The sequence below is a fragment of the Saccostrea cucullata genome, unplaced genomic scaffold, assembly GCF_032062105.1.
Source record: "Saccostrea cucullata isolate Sc308-1 unplaced genomic scaffold, CSIRO_AGI_Scuc_v1 ctg886, whole genome shotgun sequence".
Classification (NCBI taxonomy): Eukaryota; Metazoa; Mollusca; class Bivalvia; order Ostreida; family Ostreidae; genus Saccostrea; species Saccostrea cuccullata.
Window position 1 is genome coordinate 23229 of NW_026924729.1, and position 24347 is coordinate 47575.

The 24347-nt window shown below is 33.4% G+C and overlaps 1 protein-coding gene and 1 long non-coding RNA gene across 4 annotated transcripts; both read left to right on the forward strand.

Moving 5' to 3' along the window:
* Nucleotides 1–409: 409 nt before the first annotated feature.
* On the forward strand, nt 410–24023 carry LOC134267151 (zinc finger protein 37-like). 2 transcript variants are annotated; one of them, XM_062749371.1, is made up of 2 exons: nt 410–491; nt 21656–24023. In XM_062749371.1, the coding sequence occupies exon 2, from the start codon at nt 21888–21890 to the stop codon at nt 23913–23915; it is 2028 nt and encodes a 675-aa protein (XP_062605355.1). In that variant the 5' UTR covers nt 410–491; nt 21656–21887; the 3' UTR covers nt 23916–24023. The 2 variants fall into 2 exon arrangements, with proteins under 2 accessions (XP_062605355.1, XP_062605356.1); XM_062749372.1 differs by having other exon boundaries at nt 410–436.
* Nucleotides 6765–14259, forward strand: LOC134267150 (uncharacterized). Of its 2 annotated transcripts, XR_009992100.1 has the most exons (4): nt 6765–7111; nt 9408–11642; nt 12108–13211; nt 13505–14259. It is a non-coding gene; the product is annotated as an uncharacterized LOC134267150 (long non-coding RNA). The 2 variants fall into 2 exon arrangements; XR_009992101.1 differs by lacking the exon at nt 12108–13211.
* Nucleotides 24024–24347: the final 324 nt, after the last annotated feature.

The window sequence follows — 24347 nt, forward strand, 5'->3', positions numbered from 1 at the left end:
ATTTTCTCAACGTTTTTTTCTCGCTTCAAATTTCGCCATTGTTTACGTTCGGAACTCACTTGATTGTTCATAGTAAATGCACTAGTGCGAGTTATCGCCCGTGTTTACTTTGCTACATTGTGAATACACGGAACGCATTCTATCGTTAAACCGGGTCCGTAGGACATTTATCATTTTAACGATAGAACATTCTATCTAAAGGAACCTATGTGTATATTTTTATATTCACTAATTTAATTAATTAATAATTAATTGATTGATTAATCAATTAATTAATTAATTTATTTATTTATTTATTTATTCATTTATTTATTTATTTATCTATACATATATTTATTTATACATTTATTGTTTTATTGGTTTTCGTTGGAGACGGCAATCGGGCGTATCCTAATTTTACACCGTCCCTGTTTTGTTTACTTCCTGTACGACTTTTGTAAGTAAACGCATGGGAAAAGAACTGTTTCCATATACTAACCACCTGTGTAAAGGTAAATTATGTCTTTGACATTTGCATTTTTGTTCACGTGCAGTTCAGAGTAGCATTATAAAGCATAGAAAATACATAATTATTGAAAAAAGCGGAAAGGGGGGGGGGGGTAAAAATTGATTCGGTATATCATGCATATATAGGCATGTTTTCACCCCAGTAATTACGTTCCAGAGCTCTCACTAAAATTACTATTGAGCAGGCTTCTGTATCAGTTACTTTATAATAGATATTCGTAATATTATGAATACTGCATCAACAGTTCAATATGAAAAGATAAGTAAACTTAATTCAACATAACTGGGGGTAGGAATGCACTGGTGCTTCGGGACGGGACCGCCCCCTCCCCTTCCTTGTTTTGTGCAGCAAGGGTTTTTTGACTTTTTTGATTTAAATATTTTTCTATGATATATTCACAAAGTATTGTTACTAAAAAAAAATCAAATTTAAGCTAAAACTAGCCTTATATAAAAATCCATACCCTCTGATACTAAAACTTATGTTTTAGTGTCAGATGGTATGGATTTTATCCATCCGTCGGGGGGGGGGGGGGGGGGGGGGGTGCGGGGTGGTCCTGTCCCCAAACACCTGTGGTAGGATGGAACCATAATGGACAATCAAATTTTTACATTCTAGAAATTTATAAGAGAATCTTTAAAATAAATATTCTTCTCAAAAACAGCAAATCCATGGCATGCTTGGTGATATCTATATGGAAACATCACCAGGTAGTGTAGTTTAAAAATGGATTGTTCAAATCACAATTCTTGGGGGTTGGGTGGGGGCACAGTGTCATATTTAATTTTACAAAGAAATATCTGACCACCCCCACCCCTCCTTTCCAGGACATAATTTGAAAAAAAGAAATCTTCACTACTTGCAGACGTTTACATGTCAATTTGATTAAACAAAATTTTCTGTTCTGGAGATAGTTATTTCCTATTATATGCAAAACTTTGATCCTTCATTGTGACCTCACCCTAGATTTCTTTTTTAAATTATGTCCTGGAAGGGTGGGAGGTCACAATGAGAGATCATGTAATATTGTAATATGTCGCAAAAATCTTTTAAAATCTTCTTTTTAGTAGAGCACCAAAATTATACATGTATGCTCTATTGATAAAGTGACATTTTTAAGTACCGGTAATAGAAAATCCAACCTCCTCCCCCTACAACATGTGTACAAGTAAACTTTTCAATACTGAGCTGATTTGTGTTTTAAACTAGCCCATGTGCTCAGGTAAGCAATGTGGCCCATGGGCCTCTTGTTCTTTTTGCTATGAAAAACTAAGAAAAGTTGAGAAAGCAATTATTAGTCTAAAATATGATGAATCAGTAAAAGAGAGCACTGCTTGACAATTTAAGCAAAGAATCTGTGAAGAACCAGAAGTCTCTGTCGAGACTGTAGCTCTATTGGTTTATACTTAAAACAAAGGAAGAGAAAAGTAGCAGTTGGGACTTGAGACTTTAAATCAGCAATAAATAGAAAAATGATCCTTGCCACTATCAAAATAAAAACCAATGCACAGAATTATGTATCTTAGTATAGTCTACTTGTGTGCCAAGTTATACTGAAATCATACCAAAACTGCAGGAGGAGTAGCATTTTGAAAGAATTTCACAGAAATTTCTATTTTTAGTAACCATGGCAACATTGCTCATTGAAATCAAAAACTGATGCACAGAATTATGTATCTTAGTGTAGTCTACTTGTATGCCAAGTTATATCAAAATTAGACCAAAACTGTAGGAGGAGTAGCATTTTGAAAGAATTTCACAGAAATTTCTATTTTTAGTAACCACGGCAACACCGTTTATCGAAATCAAAAACCGATGCACAGAATTATGTATCTTAATGTAGTCTACTTGTGTGCCAAGTTATACTGAAATCGGATCAAATCTGTAGGAGGAGTAGCATTTTGAAAGAATTTCACAGAAATTTCTATTTTTAGTAACCAAGGCAACACCGTTCATCGAAATCAAAAACCGATGCACAGAATTATGTATCTTAGTGTAGTCTACTTGTGTGCCAAGTTATAATGAAATTGGACCAAAACTGTAGGAGGAGTAGCATTTTGAAAGAATTTCACAGAAATTTCTATTTTTAGTAACCAAGGCAACACCGTTTATCAAAATCAAAAACCGATGCACAGAATTATGTATCTTAGTGTAGTCTACTTGTGTGCCAAGTTATACTGAAATTGGACCAAATCTGTAGGAGGAGAAGCGTTTTGAAAGAATTTCACAGAAATTTCTATTTTTAGTAACCACGGCAACACCGTTCAACGAAATCAAAAACCGATGCACAGAATTATGTATTTTAGTGTAGTCTACTTGTGTGCCAAGTAATATTGAAATTGGACCAAAACTGTAGGAGGAGTAGCATTTTGAAAGAATTTCAAAGAAATTTCTATTTTTAGTAACCACGGCAACACCGTTTATCGAAATCAAAAACCGATGCACAGAATTATGTATCTTAGAGTAGTCTACTTGTGTGCCAAGTAATATTGAAATCAGACCAAAACTGTAGGAGGAGTAGCATTTTGAAAGAATTTCACAGAAATTTCTATTTTTAGTAACCATGGCAACACCGTTCATCGAAATCAAAAACCGATGCACAAAATTATGTATCTTAGTGTAGTCTACTTGTGTGCCAAGTTATACTGAAATCGGACCAAAACTGTAGGAGGAGTAGCATTTTGAAAAATTGTTTACAGACAGACAGACAGACAGACGGACAGACAGACAGACGGACGGACGACGGACGCATTACTATCGCATAAGCTCTTCTGGTCTCTGACCAGTAGAGCTAAAAATTGAGATACAGATTGATCTTAAAATGAGTCACTCTATTGATAATTGTATAGTAAAAAGCATCAAATCTTTGTAAATCCTTTTTCTGCTCCTGGGTATTGAAAAACAAAGTACATAGTTATGATGAGCAAGAATGCCTCTTCCAAAATTGTGAATTTATGACCCAAGGGTAGTGTCGTCACGATGATCGATTAATAATCGGTCAGAAAGGCTGTCAATTTTAGACAATCGATTGGAGATTTTAACAATCGATTAATCGATATATTTCAGCACATATCTTTTTTTTTTTTTTTTTTTATTAGTTTTCTCACTTTTATTTCAAGAACAGGCTCTTGTTATCAAAACATATATCTTCCAAGAGTTGTCATTTACTACCTATTTTAAAATACATGTACTTAAAATCTGTTTAAAATAAATCATAAGGTAATGATATTTTATTTCTAAACTGAAGAAACTAACTACTTATATAAATGAAAAATAGTTTTCTTTATTTGGGGGAATTCACTATTCATTTCATGCATAGTTTGAAAAATTAATTCCATATATATTTTACATGATCTTGTAAATTAAAACCTGATCTGTCAATGCTTATGTTTCCCAGGCAAAGTAATTCCTAATCATGCAAAAATCTGTATTACTAAAATTGTTAATCAACTGCATACATACTGTTTTTAGAATTTCGATCTGTACAATGCACTTTTACTTACATTATTTAACTAGATGCTGTCATGAGACAGTAATACCCGCACTAAGGTGTTTGCCTCTAAATGCACACTCCTCTAAAATTAGACTTTACCAAAGAAAAAGTCAATATAATTTAATAATTTACATAATAGGGCCTCCATGTATTCATCAAATTGAGCATAATATTCTCAAGTGAACATGTGACCCGTCACCATGGACCTCGATCTTATAGGTACATGTATTTCATATTCATAATTCATTACCAGTCTGAAATTAAACAACAGAATTCAATTAATGATGTAAATTAGGTTTGAAACAAGGGGGGGGGGGTAAATTTTTGGCCCATAATTGGAACTTTTTAAATCTATTTTCTCATATAGATCAACAACAAATATTATTCAAATTAGTTTAAAGCGTTTTTGATGATTTTTTCCAAAATGTACAAACTTTTTTTATACTTGATTAGGCAGAAACACCTTGAAAGCTGCCATATACCATTTATACCCAATCAATTTAGTCAACCCCCACCCTTCTCCCATCAACACACACACGCGCAAACACACCCTATTTTCCTGTTTTTGGAAATAGGCCTAGATGGCAAAGTTAAGATAAAACATCTTTTGTAAATAATAATTTTAAATTTGTTCTTATACTGTAAATGTATCTGAAGACCTGCATCACATTGGGCTTGCGTCACGTACCTAACTTAAGTACTAGTTTTACCATTATCATTTTTAGATAGCACTGCACATGCAGTACTAGGCCTAGTGTTGTGTACACATCATTGCATGTATGTCAGTTGGAATTATTTTGTGTTTAATTGGATTATATTTCATGAAGTTGGAGCTATGGCATAGGCGCTTGGGTCAAGGATGCTGTATTTTTTCTATATAATGTATTGTCGAGGAAATTCGAACTATACTCGTAACATTTTTTTTCAGTGTGTAGTGTTAATTTTTAGTTTTTTGTAAACCTATCTGCTTCATATACACTACAATGTCACGGAAATTCGATTTTATGCACGCTTTAAAAATGACATATCCCACTGTATACTAAAAAGAAACTTTTAGTATACAGTGGGATATGTCATTTTTAAAGCGTGCTTAAAATCGAATTTCCGTGACATTGTAGTGTATATGAAGCAAAAAGGTTTACAAAAAACTAAAAATTAACACTGCGCACTGAAAAAAAAATGCTACGAGTATAGTTACAATTTCCTCGACGATACATTTTATAGCTCTGAGAATATACAGTTTCCTTGACCCAAGCGCCTATGAGCTATGGCAGTCGGTAAGTACACGTTTTGGTATAGATTTGAGTAAAATAGTCTGAAATGCAACTGGTTAGGTTAAAGTTTAAAGGATCAAAGGTCATCCGATGCTGCAATAAGACGAATTTCACATTCTAAAGAGTTATCGCCCGTTATCGACGTTACATTCAGTTACAAAATACAGAATTTTTTTCTGAGAGGGAGGGGGGACTTCCAGACCAGAATTTTCTGAGAAGCAAATAAAAGGAGAAGTTATGGTGGTGTCTGTTTTCTAGGGTGGAGGGCATCCAAAGTCTTCTTTATATTATAGTCCTGCAAATTCGGGGGGGGGGGGGGGGATCTCAAGATATACTTCCAGTCCCTGTAAACAGTAGAGCGGGTACGGGTATTATTGAACACTTAAGGACAAAATTTGACATCTTTAATTAAAACACCAATTAAAGAGAATCCTGTCAATTTAGGGTATGAATGTTATTTAATAAGTATATTTAAGTGAATATATTAATTTTACAAAGAGTGGAAAGGTTAAATTTATTGTGTTACTTTATAAATTAGTCAGAGGCAGTTATTGAACACGGAGGATTTTAATGAACGAAGTGGAGTGTATTACTGGACACAATATTTAATTAAGTTTCTGTTTGACAATTACATAATACAAATAACAAAAACAGAATAAATAAACAACATGAACATTTTCAACAATAATCACATTCAAATTTTAGAGCTTCTAATGTTCCATAAGCTAATAAGGTTAGATCCATGTAAGTTACACACGTTTTGTGCATCGACCTTGGACACTTTGTGAATGCGATCCAGTTCTCTGGGTCATTGTTTTCCTGTCCAAGTCAATTTGCACATTTAGTTAGGTCTTTTAGTATATTTCTGAAGCCTCGTTCAAACTGATGTTTTTATTCTTTATTAGTATAGATATCTAACTGCTTCTTCCAACATATTACTATCATATTGTTTTCTTCTTTAAACACCAATTGGACGACTCATTCTGTGATAAATAAATATTTATTTGAAAACTGACGAAATGTTTTAAATTGTTACATTTTTTAAAACCAATTCTTATTTTAATCAATTTAAAAAATATTTAACTTTTGAATTAATAATTTGCATGATATCTAAAAAGAGGAAAGGATACAGATTTATATCATAAACCTCATCTGCAAAAAAAAACAAAAAAAAGGAATTCTTCTGCTTTTCATGTAATCTCTTTTTAATTTTTTTTTTCATTTTATTCAAAATTTCTATGTTTATATATTTGATTTCAACTGGAACTTTTTATTTTAAATATTGAAGAAGCATAAAATTAGCTCATGTTTGTTATTTTAAATAAATAATTTCTTATATGTTTTATTGTTCAATAAAATCCGACATCATATAATTTTGTAGGCAGTTTTTGAACACGTATTGTCTGTTTAATTCCGTAAAGGTTCACCGAATTTGGTTTTTAATTTAGTTTTCTACCACTAACTTCCGGTTATTACATTGCAGAATTGAAGGTATCACACCGGTAATTGACCAATCAAAATGAACTTAGTCAAATGTAGGTCCATATATATAGAATTAATTTTCTTTTCTTTTGAGGCGTTTTTCTATTTTCTTCCATGCCACTTTTACAACTTTGGTACCTGTGCCTAGTAAATTTTATGTACTTTGTGAATAAATAAAGGTTTTGGACAGGAACTATTTTTTCATGGCATAGGAGGCTACTTCCTGTAGTGCACTCGAGGTGTTTATAAACACAGTGAAAACACGTGGATTTGAGGGTAGCCCTGTTTGCAGATGGAAAAAGTCCGAAAATGCCGTGTGGGTACCCTGTTTTTTGGTGTCAGCTAATGTGACAGGTAATGTTTAACACCTTCTGCTAAATATTTTTTCATGTAAACAAATACCTGATTTTTAACGATTTTTTATTCTATATAGAATTATATAGTGAAAACAATTACCGGTGTGATACCTTGAAGGTGATTGTGAAAAATCATTTTAATCCTTATTAAAGACATTTTTCATTTTTAAAAGGCATATTTCAACAAAATATGTGATTTTATTAACTTTTTGTTTGAAAACACACAATTTTAAAATTAGAATTAGAATTTACATTATTTTTCACAGATTTCTGTTTAAAAATTAACAATAGGTTATATTTTACACTCAATACTTTCAAATATGACTGAAAAGGTAGCATTATGCATCTAAAATGTGGAAAGAAGTCAGAGAATATTGTTTTTTCATTTTATATGACTTAACATTATTTGCACCAGCTGACCGCAGTCAATTATAGTGTCTACAGACTTTGCGGTAAAGGGTGTTAAAGCTGATTTTTCAAGAATAGACTAATTCTAGGTTTGCGAATGAATTTTTAGCATAAGCGACAACTGCGATAAAATGTAAACAAGTAAAAATGTTTTCACAGAATGATAATTTCTACAGAAACATGATTTATTTTAATTTATTCAGACCTCCAGTGATACATACATTACTGCATTGGAAGAACAGAAATAATGAAATGAGTCAGATCTGTCTAATAAACTTAATACATAAGCTACATTAGTAAAATTCATTAAGAATTTATCAAAGTAAGGAAGGTTATGACCAAAAAATCCTGAAATACTGTCAAGGTCTGCATGATAATACTTATTCTGAGTTCTAACCATGCATCATACATGTAGTGCAGAATGTCACTTAGCAGCATGGCATGCCTTTTGTGGTTCTAAGGACTTTATTTATGCTTTCGCAGCTGACATTCATGTTTTTTCAGTTTGTCGGAGACTGTTTTTTGTTATTTTTTCATTTATATGTAGGTGTTGACTGTCACTTTTGAATTAAGTCTCAGTCAGTGATGCTTATATGAGCATGATCTACTAAGTATATCATTGTACTGAAATATTAATAAATTCCAAATTTAACTGATGAAGAAATTTGGCATATTTACATAATTGAAATATCAGAATAACTATAATTCAGCTAATAAGGTGCACATTTCTTCTCAGATCACTTCCTATAAATTTTATCAACAGTTTTGGTACACCCACCCACCTCAAAGAATCATGGAGGATGTCCTGAATCTGGTCTCTGTGATGCATTTTGTCTCATAGAAAAGTGTTCAAACTCATTAAAATGTTTAATATTTATATTTTAAAATCTAAATGTTCATTTTTTTATGTAAATTTGTTGAAACAAAAAGATATAATCTTGCATAAATCATGGAAATTCATTAAACACCTTTGGAATTCCTGAATAAATCCACGAAAAGAGAATAATTATGCATGTTAAATTGAAATTTCATGGCTAATTTGTGTCTTAAGAGAAAGCCAGTTGCATAAATCACAACAATAAATTACATCTGAATTGTTGTCTCCAGGTTCTTATCATCAAAGCCAGTTTAATGGAGTGTGGGAGCTGTGAAGAACCTCCCTAGATGCTGATATCATTTTGACTGCCCTGAGTTACAACACAGCATTTAGATAAACTTCTGCACAGCAGCTTGTAGACACATACCTAGGCTTTATTTGGAACATAAATTGACCAGATACAGTGTTCATTATCAACCCAGTATTTAACAATTTCTGTATTTTTGTTCATTCTTTGAAGGGGAAAATGCAACTTTGTTATGTAATAATCACATAATGGTCTTAGACTTGTAAACTCTTTTCTGTTTGTGGTGAAGAACAAAGCATATACTCTCCACGGATAAAAAATTGGTTGCCAAGCTTATTCTTTTAATGGTGAAATTCTGCTTCAAAAGATGCACAAAAAACTGCTTCCAGAGTGCTGTGTGTGTTGTTCTTGACTGCTCTGGAGTAAGGGAGATAAATGCTTCATATCTTCAGAAATAAGGGGATTTAGATCACCAGACTTAGGGATGTTGGGGACAATTATTTCATGAATCTCAGGTGCAAAAATGGAAAAAATCGAACACCTTCAAAGGTCCTTCAAGGTATCACACCGGTAATTGACCAATCAAAATGAACTTAGTCAAATGTAGGTCCATATATATAGAATTAATTTTCTTTTCTTTTGAGGCGTTTTTCTATTTTCTTCCATGCCACTTTTACAACTTTGGTACCTGTGCCTAGTAAATTTTATGTACTTTGTGAATAAATAAAGGTTTTGGACAGGAACTATTTTTTCATGGCATAGGAGGCTACTTCCTGTAGTGCACTCGAGGTGTTTATAAACACAGTGAAAACACGTGGATTTGAGGGTAGCCCTGTTTGCAGATGGAAAAAGTCCGAAAATGCCGTGTGGGTACCCTGTTTTTTGGTGTCAGCTAATGTGACAGGTAATGTTTAACACCTTCTGCTAAATATTTTTTCATGTAAACAAATACCTGATTTTTAACGATTTTTTATTCTATATAGAATTATATAGTGAAAACAATTACCGGTGTGATACCTTGAAGGTGATTGTGAAAAATCATTTTAATCCTTATTAAAGACATTTTTCATTTTTAAAAGGCATATTTCAACAAAATATGTGATTTTATTAACTTTTTGTTTGAAAACACACAATTTTAAAATTAGAATTAGAATTTACATTATTTTTCACAGATTTCTGTTTAAAAATTAACAATAGGTTATATTTTACACTCAATACTTTCAAATATGACTGAAAAGGTAGCATTATGCATCTAAAATGTGGAAAGAAGTCAGAGAATATTGTTTTTTCATTTTATATGACTTAACATTATTTGCACCAGCTGACCGCAGTCAATTATAGTGTCTACAGACTTTGCGGTAAAGGGTGTTAAAGCTGATTTTTCAAGAATAGACTAATTCTAGGTTTGCGAATGAATTTTTAGCATAAGCGACAACTGCGATAAAATGTAAACAAGTAAAAATGTTTTCACAGAATGATAATTTCTACAGAAACATGATTTATTTTAATTTATTCAGACCTCCAGTGATACATACATTACTGCATTGGAAGAACAGAAATAATGAAATGAGTCAGATCTGTCTAATAAACTTAATACATAAGCTACATTAGTAAAATTCATTAAGAATTTATCAAAGTAAGGAAGGTTATGACCAAAAAATCCTGAAATACTGTCAAGGTCTGCATGATAATACTTATTCTGAGTTCTAACCATGCATCATACATGTAGTGCAGAATGTCACTTAGCAGCATGGCATGCCTTTTGTGGTTCTAAGGACTTTATTTATGCTTTCGCAGCTGACATTCATGTTTTTTCAGTTTGTCGGAGACTGTTTTTTGTTATTTTTTCATTTATATGTAGGTGTTGACTGTCACTTTTGAATTAAGTCTCAGTCAGTGATGCTTATATGAGCATGATCTACTAAGTATATCATTGTACTGAAATATTAATAAATTCCAAATTTAACTGATGAAGAAATTTGGCATATTTACATAATTGAAATATCAGAATAACTATAATTCAGCTAATAAGGTGCACATTTCTTCTCAGATCACTTCCTATAAATTTTATCAACAGTTTTGGTACACCCACCCACCTCAAAGAATCATGGAGGATGTCCTGAATCTGGTCTCTGTGATGCATTTTGTCTCATAGAAAAGTGTTCAAACTCATTAAAATGTTTAATATTTATATTTTAAAATCTAAATGTTCATTTTTTTATGTAAATTTGTTGAAACAAAAAGATATAATCTTGCATAAATCATGGAAATTCATTAAACACCTTTGGAATTCCTGAATAAATCCATGAAAAGAGAATAATTATGCATGTTAAATTGAAATTTCATGGCTAATTTGTGTCTTAAGAGAAAGCCAGTTGCATAAATCACAACAATAAATTACATCTGAATTGTTGTCTCCAGGTTCTTATCATCAAAGCCAGTTTAATGGAGTGTGGGAGCTGTGAAGAACCTCCCTAGATGCTGATATCATTTTGACTGCCCTGAGTTACAACACAGCATTTAGATAAACTTCTGCACAGCAGCTTGTAGACACATACCTAGGCTTTATTTGGAACATAAATTGACCAGATACAGTGTTCATTATCAACCCAGTATTTAACAATTTCTGTATTTTTGTTCATTCTTTGAAGGGGAAAATGCAACTTTGTTATGTAATAATTACATAATGGTCTTAGACTTGTAAACTCTTTTCTGTTTGTGGTGAAGAACAAAGCATATACTCTCCACGGATAAAAAATTGGTTGCCAAGCTTATTCTTTTAATGGTGAAATTCTGCTTCAAAAGATGCACAAAAAACTGCTTCCAGAGTGCTGTGTGTGTTGTTCTTGACTGCTCTGGAGTAAGGGAGATAAATGCTTCATATCTTCAGAAATAAGGGGATTTAGATCACCAGACTTAGGGATGTTGGGGACAATTATTTCATGAATCTCAGGTGCAAAAATGGAAAAAATCGAACACCTTCAAAGGTCCTTCAAGGTATCACACCGGTAATTGACCAATCAAAATGAACTTAGTCAAATGTAGGTCCATATATATAGAATTAATTTTCTTTTCTTTTGAGGCGTTTTTCTATTTTCTTCCATGCCACTTTTACAACTTTGGTACCTGTGCCTAGTAAATTTTATGTACTTTGTGAATAAATAAAGGTTTTGGACAGGAACTATTTTTTCATGGCATAGGAGGCTACTTCCTGTAGTGCACTCGAGGTGTTTATAAACACAGTGAAAACACGTGGATTTGAGGGTAGCCCTGTTTGCAGATGGAAAAAGTCCGAAAATGCCGTGTGGGTACCCTGTTTTTTGGTGTCAGCTAATGTGACAGGTAATGTTTAACACCTTCTGCTAAATATTTTTTCATGTAAACAAATACCTGATTTTTAAAGATTTTTTATTCTATATAGAATTATATAGTGAAAACAATTACCGGTGTGATACCTTGAAGGTGATTGTGAAAAATCATTTTAATCCTTATTAAAGACATTTTTCATTTTTAAAAGGCATATTTCAACAAAATATGTGATTTTATTAACTTTTTGTTTGAAAACACACAATTTTAAAATTAGAATTAGAATTTACATTATTTTTCACAGATTTCTGTTTAAAAATTAACAATAGGTTATATTTTACACTCAATACTTTCAAATATGACTGAAAAGGTAGCATTATGCATCTAAAATGTGGAAAGAAGTCAGAGAATATTGTTTTTTCATTTTATATGACTTAACATTATTTGCACCAGCTGACCGCAGTCAATTATAGTGTCTACAGACTTTGCGGTAAAGGGTGTTAAAGCTGATTTTTCAAGAATAGACTAATTCTAGGTTTGCAAATGAATTTTTAGCATAAGCGACAACTGCGATAAAATGTAAACAAGTAAAAATGTTTTCACAGAATGATAATTTCTACAGAAACATGATTTATTTTAATTTATTCAGACCTCCAGTGATACATACATTACTGCATTGGAAGAACAGAAATAATGAAATGAGTCAGATCTGTCTAATAAACTTAATACATAAGCTACATTAGTAAAATTCATTAAGAATTTATCAAAGTAAGGAAGGTTATGACCAAAAAATCCTGAAATACTGTCAAGGTCTGCATGATAATACTTATTCTGAGTTCTAACCATGCATCATACATGTAGTGCAGAATGTCACTTAGCAGCATGGCATGCCTTTTGTGGTTCTAAGGACTTTATTTATGCTTTCGCAGCTGACATTCATGTTTTTTCAGTTTGTCGGAGACTGTTTTTTGTTATTTTTTCATTTATATGTAGGTGTTGACTGTCACTTTTGAATTAAGTCTCAGTCAGTGATGCTTATATGAGCATGATCTACTAAGTATATCATTGTACTGAAATATTAATAAATTCCAAATTTAACTGATGAAGAAATTTGGCATATTTACATAATTGAAATATCAGAATAACTATAATTCAGCTAATAAGGTGCACATTTCTTCTCAGATCACTTCCTATAAATTTTATCAACAGTTTTGGTACACCCACCCACCTCAAAGAATCATGGAGGATGTCCTGAATCTGGTCTCTGTGATGCATTTTGTCTCATAGAAAAGTGTTCAAACTCATTAAAATGTTTAATATTTATATTTTAAAATCTAAATGTTCATTTTTTTATGTAAATTTGTTGAAACAAAAAGATATAATCTTGCATAAATCATGGAAATTCATTAAACACCTTTGGAATTCCTGAATAAATCCATGAAAAGAGAATAATTATGCATGTTAAATTGAAATTTCATGGCTAATTTGTGTCTTAAGAGAAAGCCAGTTGCATAAATCACAACAATAAATTACATCTGAATTGTTGTCTCCAGGTTCTTATCATCAAAGCCAGTTTAATGGAGTGTGGGAGCTGTGAAGAACCTCCCTAGATGCTGATATCATTTTGACTGCCCTGAGTTACAACACAGCATTTAGATAAACTTCTGCACAGCAGCTTGTAGACACATACCTAGACTTTATTTGGAACATAAATTGACCAGATACAGTGTTCATTATCAACCCAGTATTTAACAATTTCTGTATTTTTGTTCATTCTTTGAAGGGGAAAATGCAACTTTGTTATGTAATAATCACATAATGGTCTTAGACTTGTAAACTCTTTTCTGTTTGTGGTGAAGAACAAAGCATATACTCTCCACGGATAAAAAAATTGGTTGCCAAGCTTATTCTTTTAATGGTGAAATTCTGCTTCAAAAGATGCACAAAAAACTGCTTCCAGAGTGCTGTGTGTGTTGTTCTTGACTGCTCTGGAGTAAGGGAGATAAATGCTTCATATCTTCAGAAATAAGGGGATTTAGATCACCAGACTTAGGGATGTTGGGGACAATTATTTCATGAATCTCAGGTGCAAAAATGGAAAAAATCGAACACCTTCAAAGGTCCTTCAAGGTATCACACCGGTAATTGACCAATCAAAATGAACTTAGTCAAATGTAGGTCCATATATATAGAATTAATTTTCTTTTCTTTTGAGGCGTTTTTCTATTTTCTTCCATGCCACTTTTACAACTTTGGTACCTGTGCCTAGTAAATTTTATGTACTTTGTGAATAAATAAAGGTTTTGGACAGGAACTATTTTTTCATGGCATAGGAGGCTACTTCCTGTAGTGCACTCGAGGTGTTTATAAACACAGTGAAAACACGTGGATTTGAGGGTAGCCCTGTTTGCAGATGGAAAAAGTCCGAAAATGCCGTGTGGGTACCCTGTTTTTTGGTGTCAGCTAATGTGACAGGTAATGTTTAACACCTTCTGCTAAATATTTTTTCATGTAAACAAATACCTGATTTTTAACGATTTTTTATTCTATATAGAATTATATAGTGAAAACAATTACCGGTGTGATACCTTGAATATTCGCGGAAATGGAAGCATTGTTATCTTTCTATATTTATACACGTGTTATTCTACAAATTCTTGAACTACGTCATAGAAATACCGGAAGTAAACAGAAATTGCAATGTTTCGTGTAAAACTCAATGTTCTCGCTTACCCGGAGCGTGAAGTCTGTCGATGATGAAATACATATCTCCTAGAAAAAATCGCACACACTGTTTAGGATACTGTAAGGAGTTATTTAATTGAATAAAAAGTGTTCAGTTTCTCCCGACAGTTCAATAATACCCGAATCCGCTCTAATGGCAAATGATCATGTGACTCCTAAATAGTAGGAAACTTTTTCCATTTGACAATACATAATTTTGCGCTTTTTGTGTTATTATGTTATGTAAATTTAATGGTATAAATGTTTTGAACCCCCTGGAGGTCATCCCCACTCTCCTAATGATTCTAACTGGAAATGTTCACAATATGACTGCATTAAATGAAATAAAAGTGCATCAATGATAAGATTGCTTGACATTTCATTCATCAACCTATCCTCCTAGAATTAGGAATGAAAATCATTCAAAGAGATGGACCACATTAAAGTATTTGTATATAGGCTATTAACATATTTTTTTTAAAATGTAAAACAAGCAGTAGTTTGCATACATGTCATGAATATAAACAGGGGTCTGGGATGGGGTGAAGGGAAGGATCGAGTTCCTGTCTCTTTACGTCTTAATGGTTGAAAACTCCTAAAATGAATGTTGACCTCAAATCCGACTTGTCCTCATTATTTTTCAAGTGGGGGTGTCTCCATTTGAGTGAAAAATTCCTGAGAGGGATGTTTAACAACAAACAAACAATTAAATGACATAAAAACACAATATTGATTTGCGTTAAGAAATATGCAGGGGATTTTTTCCATCATAAATCTTCTTCTCAAGAACAGCAAGGGCATTATTGTCCCCCGTTTTGGGGGAAAGGGAGGGAACATTATACACTTATTTAATGACTACGAGGTAAACAGTCAAACTGTTGTCCCGAGGTAGTGGGGGAGACCTGGGAAACTGTTGCCCAAGGCCGAAGGCCAAGGGCAACAGTTTCCCAGGTCTCCCCCACGTACTACTGAGGGACAACAGTTTGACTGTTTCACCGAGTAGTCATTGAATAAGTGTTTTATTACCTAACCTACGTACTATATAATTAATTAAATTGGAATAAAAACACATAAACAATCAATAAAAAGTTTTCACAATTGTTTATTCACATACTTGTCTATTAATTAGCTGAATACATAATATAAAGACTAAATTAATATTTTTATTTTAAAGTAATACTTAATAAATTTATTGTTTGTGTGTTTTGTTTAAATTTAATTCATTACAGAGCAGGTAAATAGTGATGTCGTGATCATCAAAACGCTTGAATATCACAATGACGCTTTAACCAGTCAACAGTTCATTCTGTGGACCGGTCAACAGTTCACTTTTTCATGATCACGCAAAAACATAAAGTAAACCGTGAAACAGTTCAAAATGCCTAATTATAATTTAGATAGTAAGTTAGGTAATAATAAATCTTATTTGTCTGTCAGTCTGGCCATCTTTGACAGTATGTGCATCTGTCACAATAAATTTAACCTTGATCATAACTTTTGAATAATATGAGATAGGGCTTTTATATTTCACATGTACATTACCACAAAACTTTCTAAATGTACTATGATTTTTTAACCCAAGTGAGACCTTGACCTCAAAATTTTACCTACTTTCCAAAAAATAACATTTTAAATTAATCATTTTGAAAGAGAAAAGATATGGCATTTAAATTATACATGTATATTACATGTGAAAAGACTTTTCTAAATATATCATGACTTTTGACTTTCTGATCTTGACGTAGAAGTTTAACCTACTTTTCAAAAATATTATATTATATATTTATATATATATAACTTTTGATTGAAAAGAGATGGGTCTTTCATATTTGACATGTACTTTACCTGCAACAAAATATTTCGAGCATGCGATGATTTCCCCCCTTTGACCTAATTTTCATAAAGTGACATATGATAGGGATGCATATTTGATACACAATGTGCCATAATTTAAATTATGGCATCCCATTCACTTAAACACAGAAAGCAAAGGACCACAATTCTTTGAATTTGCATGTATAATCTTGATATGGAAACATCTTCATATAATGTATATTCAAGTTTTTTATGCTACGCCATGATTAGGAATACATGTATTAGTTTTTGTCATGTCCGTCCTCCACCCTTCCATCTGTCTTTCCATTGAGCTCAAAGAAATTACTTTCTAGATATTTTATCAAAGTTCATATGCTGATCGATGCATATACTGATGTAAACTATCCAACTGTGGCAATATTTTTTATGCGCCCGGATCGATAGATCCCGGGCATATATTGTTTTTGTCCTGTCTGTTTGTCTGTTTATCTGTTTGTCTGTTGTCAACTTTAACTTTGGCCATAACTTTTGAACAATAAGAGATAGAGACTTCATATTTGGTATGCATACTCCACTATTAAAGTCCTTTCAAATGACATCAAGGTCAATGACCTTGTGACCTTGACTGTGACCTATATGCTAAAAATAGCTTTTTCCACTGTTTGTCATAACTTTTTAACCATAGGAGTTAGGGACTTGATATTTGGTATGCATACTCCTCTAATAAAGCCCTTTCAGTTGACAACAAGGTTAATGATCTTGTGACCTTGACTGTGACTTATATGCTAAAAAAAGCTTTTTACACTTTTTGCCATAACTTTTGAACCATAGGAGATAGGAACCTCATATTTGGAATGCATACTCCACTGATTAAGTTCTTTCAGATGACACCATGGTCAATGACCTTGTGACCTTGACCGTGACTTATATGCTAAAAATAGCTTTTTACACTTTTTGCCATAACTTTTTTACCATAGGAGATAGGAACTTCATATTTAGGATGCATACTCCACTGATTAAATTCTTTCAAATGACACCATGGTCAATGACCTTGACTGTGACCTATATGCTAAAAATAGCTTTTTACACTTTTGGCCATAACTTTTAAACCATAGTAGATAGGGACTTCATATTTGGGATGCATACTCCACTGATTAAGTTCTTTCAAATGACACCACGGCCAGTGACCTTGTGACCTTGACTGTGACCAATATGCTAAAAATAGATTTTTTGAACTTTGTTTCCGCCGGGCGCATAGTGTTTCACAAACACATCTTGTTTACCTTTACTTTCCTTTGACCTTTACTTAACTTTTCTTAAAATTAGTGTTTAGCTTTATTTTAGAGAAACCATAATGATTCAAGTTGTGTAATGAAACTTCACATGATGATACATACTGATGTAAGCAATTAAAGCTTTACAATGCTTCACTCTTTTTTACCTTGACATTTCCTGTGATCTTGACCTCACTGTCTTAGACTAGATCAGTTTTGAATAAACAGTTCAAGATATATTAATCAAACTTCATATGCTAATACATACTGATGAGAGCTATTATTGCATTAACTTATTTTGACCTTGAATTTTCTTTTGACCTTGACCTCACTTTTTAAAATATGTGTTTATCTAAGTTTCAAATAAACCATTAATTATATTTTTATCAAAATTCATTTGATAATAGTAAATTCACACTGATGTAAGCTTTTCAGCTAGAACAACATTTTGACCACAACCTTTCCTTTGACTTCTCTTTTCTTAAAACAAAGTGTTAAGCTCACTTTTATTAAATCATTAAAGATATTTTTATCAAACATAATAAGCTAATATGTATTAGTGAGAGCTATTCAGCTGCATCAAAAACTTCATCTTGCACATTCCTGTGACCTTGACCTCCCTCCTCTTTAATATGTATTTTGCTTAGTTTTTAAGAAATAATTTAAGACATTTTTATGTTTAACATGCACTTATACATAATTTGATGAGAATTTATTATCTATATCCAATTTATTTATATTTTAGTTTCAATTCTGAAAAAAAACTGTTTAAGATATTTTCATCAAACTTTATACACAAATACAAATTTTAGTTTTTAGTTTTTAGCTCACCTGAGCTGAAGGCTCAAGTGAGCTTTTCTGATCATATTTTGTCCGGCGTCCGTCTGTCTGTCTAGCTGTCTGTAAACTTTTCACATTTTCGACTTCTTCTCAAGAACCACTGGGCCATTTCAACCAAACTTTCCACAAAGCATCCTTGGGTGAAGGGGATTCAAGTTTTTTCAAATGAAGGGCCATGCCCTCATTCAAGGGGAGATAATTGGGAATTAATGAAAATTTGGTGGCATGTTTTAAAAATCTTCTTCTCAAGAACCACTATGCCAGGAAAGATGAAACTTATGGGTTAACATCCTCAGGTAGTGAATATTCAAATGTGTTCAAATCATGACCCCCGGGGGTAGGGCAGGGCCAAAATGGCCGACTAAAGTTTTATATAGAAATATATTGGAAAATTCTTTAAAAATCTTCTTCTCAAGAACCACTGTGCCAGGAAAGATGAAACTTATGGAGTAACATCCTCAGATAGTGTAGATTCAAGTTTGTTCAAATCATGACCCCCGGGGGTAGGAGAGGGCCAAAATGGCTGATCAAAGTTTTACATAGAAATATATAGGAAAATTCTTTAAAAATCTTCTTCTCAAGAATGACAAAGCCATAATTCATCAAATTTATATGGAAGCATCCTCAGGTAGTGAAGATTCAAGTTTGTTCAAATCATGACCCTGGGGGTAGGGCGGGGCCAAAAAGGCCGACCAAAGTTTTACATAGAAATTTATGGGAAAATTCTTTAAAAATCTTCTTCTCAAGAATGACAAATCCATAATTCATCATATTTATATGGAAGCATCTTCAGGTAGTGTAGATTCAAAAATTTGTACAAATCATGACCCCAGGGGGTAGGGTGGGGCCAAAATGGCCGACCAAAGTTTTACATAGAAATATATGGAAAATTCTTTGAAGAAAAGCAAATCCATGATTGATCATGGGATTACTTTTGGATTTTAACTTTTCAATAATAAACCAATTTCTACTTTTTCTTAGCTTCAGTACTCAGGTGAGCAATGTGGCCCATGGGCCTCTTGTTTAATATACCATTAGTAATACACATCTGGCGGAACATTCATGTCCTATAGACATATTTCTAGTTTTTCAAATCATCACCTCAGGCTAGGGTCAGGCCACAATTAGGGATCAAAGTTTTATTTAGGAATAAAAGGAAACACATCTTTAAAGTTATTCTTTTCAGGAACACCAAGAGCATGATTAATATGGAAATATTCTCAAGAGGTGTAGATTCAAGTTTGTACAAATCATGACCACCAGGGTTAGGGAGGTGCCATATTATTCCAGCCCCTTTTTGCCATCCATATGAAAATTCAAATTTTGAAACCATTTTACACATACACAAAACAAACCAATCATTTTCTAAATGATCATGGTTTAAAGCTATTGCAGCATAAGATATTAGGGAAGTTCTTGAAAGCAGGGTGATTAAACATGTCAAATATATGTAAAAAAAAAATATATAAAAATTCTACCTCGATTTGATCCCCATCCCCCCCACCCCCCGGGCAAAATGAAAAATTCCGAAACCTTACTGCACATCTACATGACACCACCAACCATCTCTCAAAATATGATAAGGCTGCTGAGTAAAATGTAGAAGGAGTTCAGGGAAGAAGGGGCTTTTTGTATAAAAAACGTCATTTTTCGACCCCCATTTGATCCCCTGGGGCAAAATCAAAATTCCGAAACCTTACTGCACATCTACATGACACCACCAACCATCTCTCAAAAGATGATTAGGCTGCTGAGTAAAATGTAGAAGGAGTTCAGGGAAGAAGGGGCTTTTTGTATAAAAAAACGTCATTTTTCGACCCCCATTTGATCCCCTGGGGCAAAATCAAAATTCCGAAACCTTACTGCACATCTACATGACACCACCAACCATCTCTCAAAAGATGATTAGGCTGCTGAGTAAAATGTAGAAGGAGTTCAGGGAAGAAGGGGCTTTTTGTATAAAAAACGTCATTTTTCGACCCCCATTTGATCCCCCAGGGCAAAATCAAAATTCCGAAACCTTACTGCACATCTACATGACACCACCAACCATCTCTCAAAAGATGATTAGGCTGCTGAGTAAAATGTAGAAGGAGTTCAGGGAAGAAGGGGCTTTTTGTATAAAAAAACGTCATTTTTCGACCCCCATTTGATCCCCCGGGGCAAAATCAAAATTCCGAAACCTTACTGCACATCTACATGATACCCCCAACCATCTCCCAAAGGATGATTAAGCTACTGTGAAAAATGTAGGAGGAGTTCAGGGAAGAAGGGGCTTTTAGTATAAAAAACGTCATTTTTCGACCCCCATTTGATCCCCCGGGGCAAAATCAAAATTCCGAAACCTTACTGCACATCTACATGATACCCCCAACCATCTCCCAAAGGATGATTAAGCTACTGTGAAAAATGTAGGAGGAGTTCAGGGAAGAAAAGTGTGACAGACGGATGGACGGACGGACGGACATGAGTAACAACAATATACCCGAACTTTCTTTCGAAAGTGCGGGTATAAAAATAAAATTCTAAATTTTATATGTAATATAATGCCTATTTTATGCAAAGGGTTACCAATTCGATTATTGGCCGATGGTCAGTTGGTTAGGGTCAACCGATGCTACCGATTAATCGATTCCGATTTTCAACCGATTTGACAACACTACCCAAGGGTCAGGGGTTCTGATGTTAGGTTGGGGCTCTATTGGTTATATAATGAAAAGCATTTTGTATTTAAAAACTTTTCTTTCTTCTCCTGAATAAACTAACTAAGAACAGATGAGGAAGAATGGAAGGGTCAGGGATCTGGTGTTAGGACAATAAGGACAGGGCTCTATTGATTATATAGTAAAAATGCAATAATTCTTTGAAAATCAGAATTCTCTTCTTTTGTTTATTAATTAAACTAATTAAGTACATAGTTAAGATAAGCAGGAATGCCTCTTCAAAATTTGTGAATTTTATGGCATTGCATGATGCTCAGATGACCTATAAGGCCCATGGGCCTCTTGTTATAGCAAATGGTAAACATTGCACTGTTTTTTTAATATTCAGGTGGAACAGATGTCTTTTTTACACCTTTAAGATTCAGAAAGGGATCCACTGTCCAGAGGATTCACTTATAAACGTAACACAGGCAATCAAAATCCTCCATCTCCAACATAAGTCCAATCTACTACATCTCTATTACCAACACCAATAAGGATATACACTCTCATAGGTCTAGCACTAATATACATCACCAATCACACTGTACAAATCAGACTGTTTGTCTAATAAGACAATAATGGAATGGTGCTCAGCTGAAACAGACTCTAGCATGTTTGACATTTCTGAGCTGAAATTCAATGCATTCTTAAAACCTGTCAGAGTAAATGTTGGGATTGAACATGAACAACTGGATGATGTTGAGAGTCAGGTGAACAACATCTTGAACTTCTTAAATAGTGAAGAAGAGGTCAATAATGACACAAGTGTGGAGTATGAAACTGTGACTGCCATACCTGAAAAAGAATTGGATGTAAATCAACAGCAAAATGGCCCTCAAGAAATGCAGATAGATTCTGACAGAGATGATGAATCAGAGGGATTGGAAGAGATGGAAGATTTTACTGAAGAGGAGCAGGATGTTCCTCAGAAAGAGAAGGAAAGTTTTGGAAGCCTTATATCAAAGAAAAGAGTGCCACTGATAAAGCTGCCAAGAATTTCAAAGGAGAAGTTGCTAGAGGAGTATGAAAGGAGTATTTTAAAGAAGAGCACAGCAGTGGAAGTGTTTTCAAAGAAAACAAAGTCAAAGACAGATTTCATAGAGAAAGATGGAGATTTAAAAAGTTGTTCCTCTGAAGATATTATGAAGGAATCAAGTTCAAGGGAGGATTGTATACCAATGGAAGAGAATTCAAAAAACCCAAATTCAAAGACTCATTTCATTGAGAAAGATGGAGATTCTAAAAGCTGTTCCTCTGAAGATGATTTACAGAATGATGATGTTAGTGATAGTAGTGGAACTGAATGCATGGAATCTGATGAGGAAGATGTATATGATGAGAGTTTCGAGTCCAAAATTGTAACTGTTGATAAAGCATTTTATGTTCCTCAGAAAGAGGATGAAGTTTCAGAAAATAAAAATGATGTATCAAGAAAGATAGAAGATCCAGATGAAGAAAAGGAAGACGTTTATGAAGAGAAAGAAGATACAGGTAAAGAAAAAGAAGATGCAAATGAAGAGAAGATTTCTGGAAGAAGGATTCTAAATGTAAAGATAAAAAAACCTAAAGAAAGCATTTCAAAAGAGAAAGTGATAGAAAATTTTGGAAGCACTATATCAAAGAAGAGAGTGCCAGTGATAAAGCTGACAAGAATTTCAGAGGAGAAGTTGCTAGAGGATTATGAAAGGAGTATTGCAAAGAAGAGCACAGCAGTTGAAGTGTATTCAAAGAAGGAAACTTCAAAGACAGATTTCTTAGAGAAAGATGGAGATTTGAGAAGTTGTTCCTCTGAAGACGATTTACAGAATGATGATGTTAGTGATAGTGATGGATCTGAGTACATGGAATCTGACCAGGAAGCTGTGAGTGATGAGAGTTTCGAGTCCAAAAATGTAACTAGCGATAAAATATTTGATTGTTTTCTATGTGGTGAAAAGTTTTCGACTAAAATTAAAATCGTACATTACAGACGACAGCACAACTTAAAAGGTGAAATTTGTGAAGAGTGTGGCAAAGTGACTAAGTCTAGATCTGCCCTTGTTTGTCATAAGAAAATTCACAGGGCTAAAAAGGTGGAAAGGGTGAAAAAGGTGAAATGTAGAGTTTGCAAAAAGTCTTTCTCAGAAGCTCTCCATTTACGCCAGCATGTATGTAATGAGGAACTAAGAGTTCGACACATTTGTGAGTTATGTGGATCTACATACGGCAGAAGGGCTGACTTGAATCAACATATGCTTAAGGTGCATGACGATAGAACATATGATTGTGGACAGTGCGGAAAATCTTTTAATCATCCAGCTAATTTAAGAGTACATCTTAAGATCCACAAGGGAGAAAAATCATTTATCTGTGACATATGTGGAAAGGGATTTATATTCTCCGGGGCACTGAATCGCCACAAGAGGATGCATGCAGGTATTAAACCCTTTAAATGCATTACATGTGGAAAGTTCTTTAGATCAAGATACGAATTAAAATGTCACCAACGCATTCATACAAAAGAGCTGCCATTCCGATGTGACCTGTGCCCAAAAGCTTGCAATCAAAAGACGTCTATCCAGTTACATATGAAAAATCATCATCATTATGATAAAAGTGATATGTGACATGCTCATGTTCCTCCTCTTGTAAAGAGTTGTAAGAAATGTTTCAATTTTTTTTTACTCTTTATCAGTGCATATGTTTTAAAATACGTTGCTATAATTAATGATTTCAATGGACATGATGGAACTTCATTTTGTATGAATTAACCCTAAGGGAAGATGATAAATGAATACATGTTATGATGTACTAGTAAATCAAAACAGGATTGGATCAATCTCAGTGAATCATTCTAATTTCATTTGTCTTCTGTGTCAAGTCAACATTATCAAAGGACATTCGTGCAGCTTATGGTCCACTTGGTAATTATGGAACTTTACTGAAGAGATGAAACTTATAAAAAAACATACGTTTTTAAAAGAATGAAATTAGTTGAAGGGTGTACTATATAATGGCCATATCACTTCGAGAGTGCAGATGATGGTATTTGAATGCAT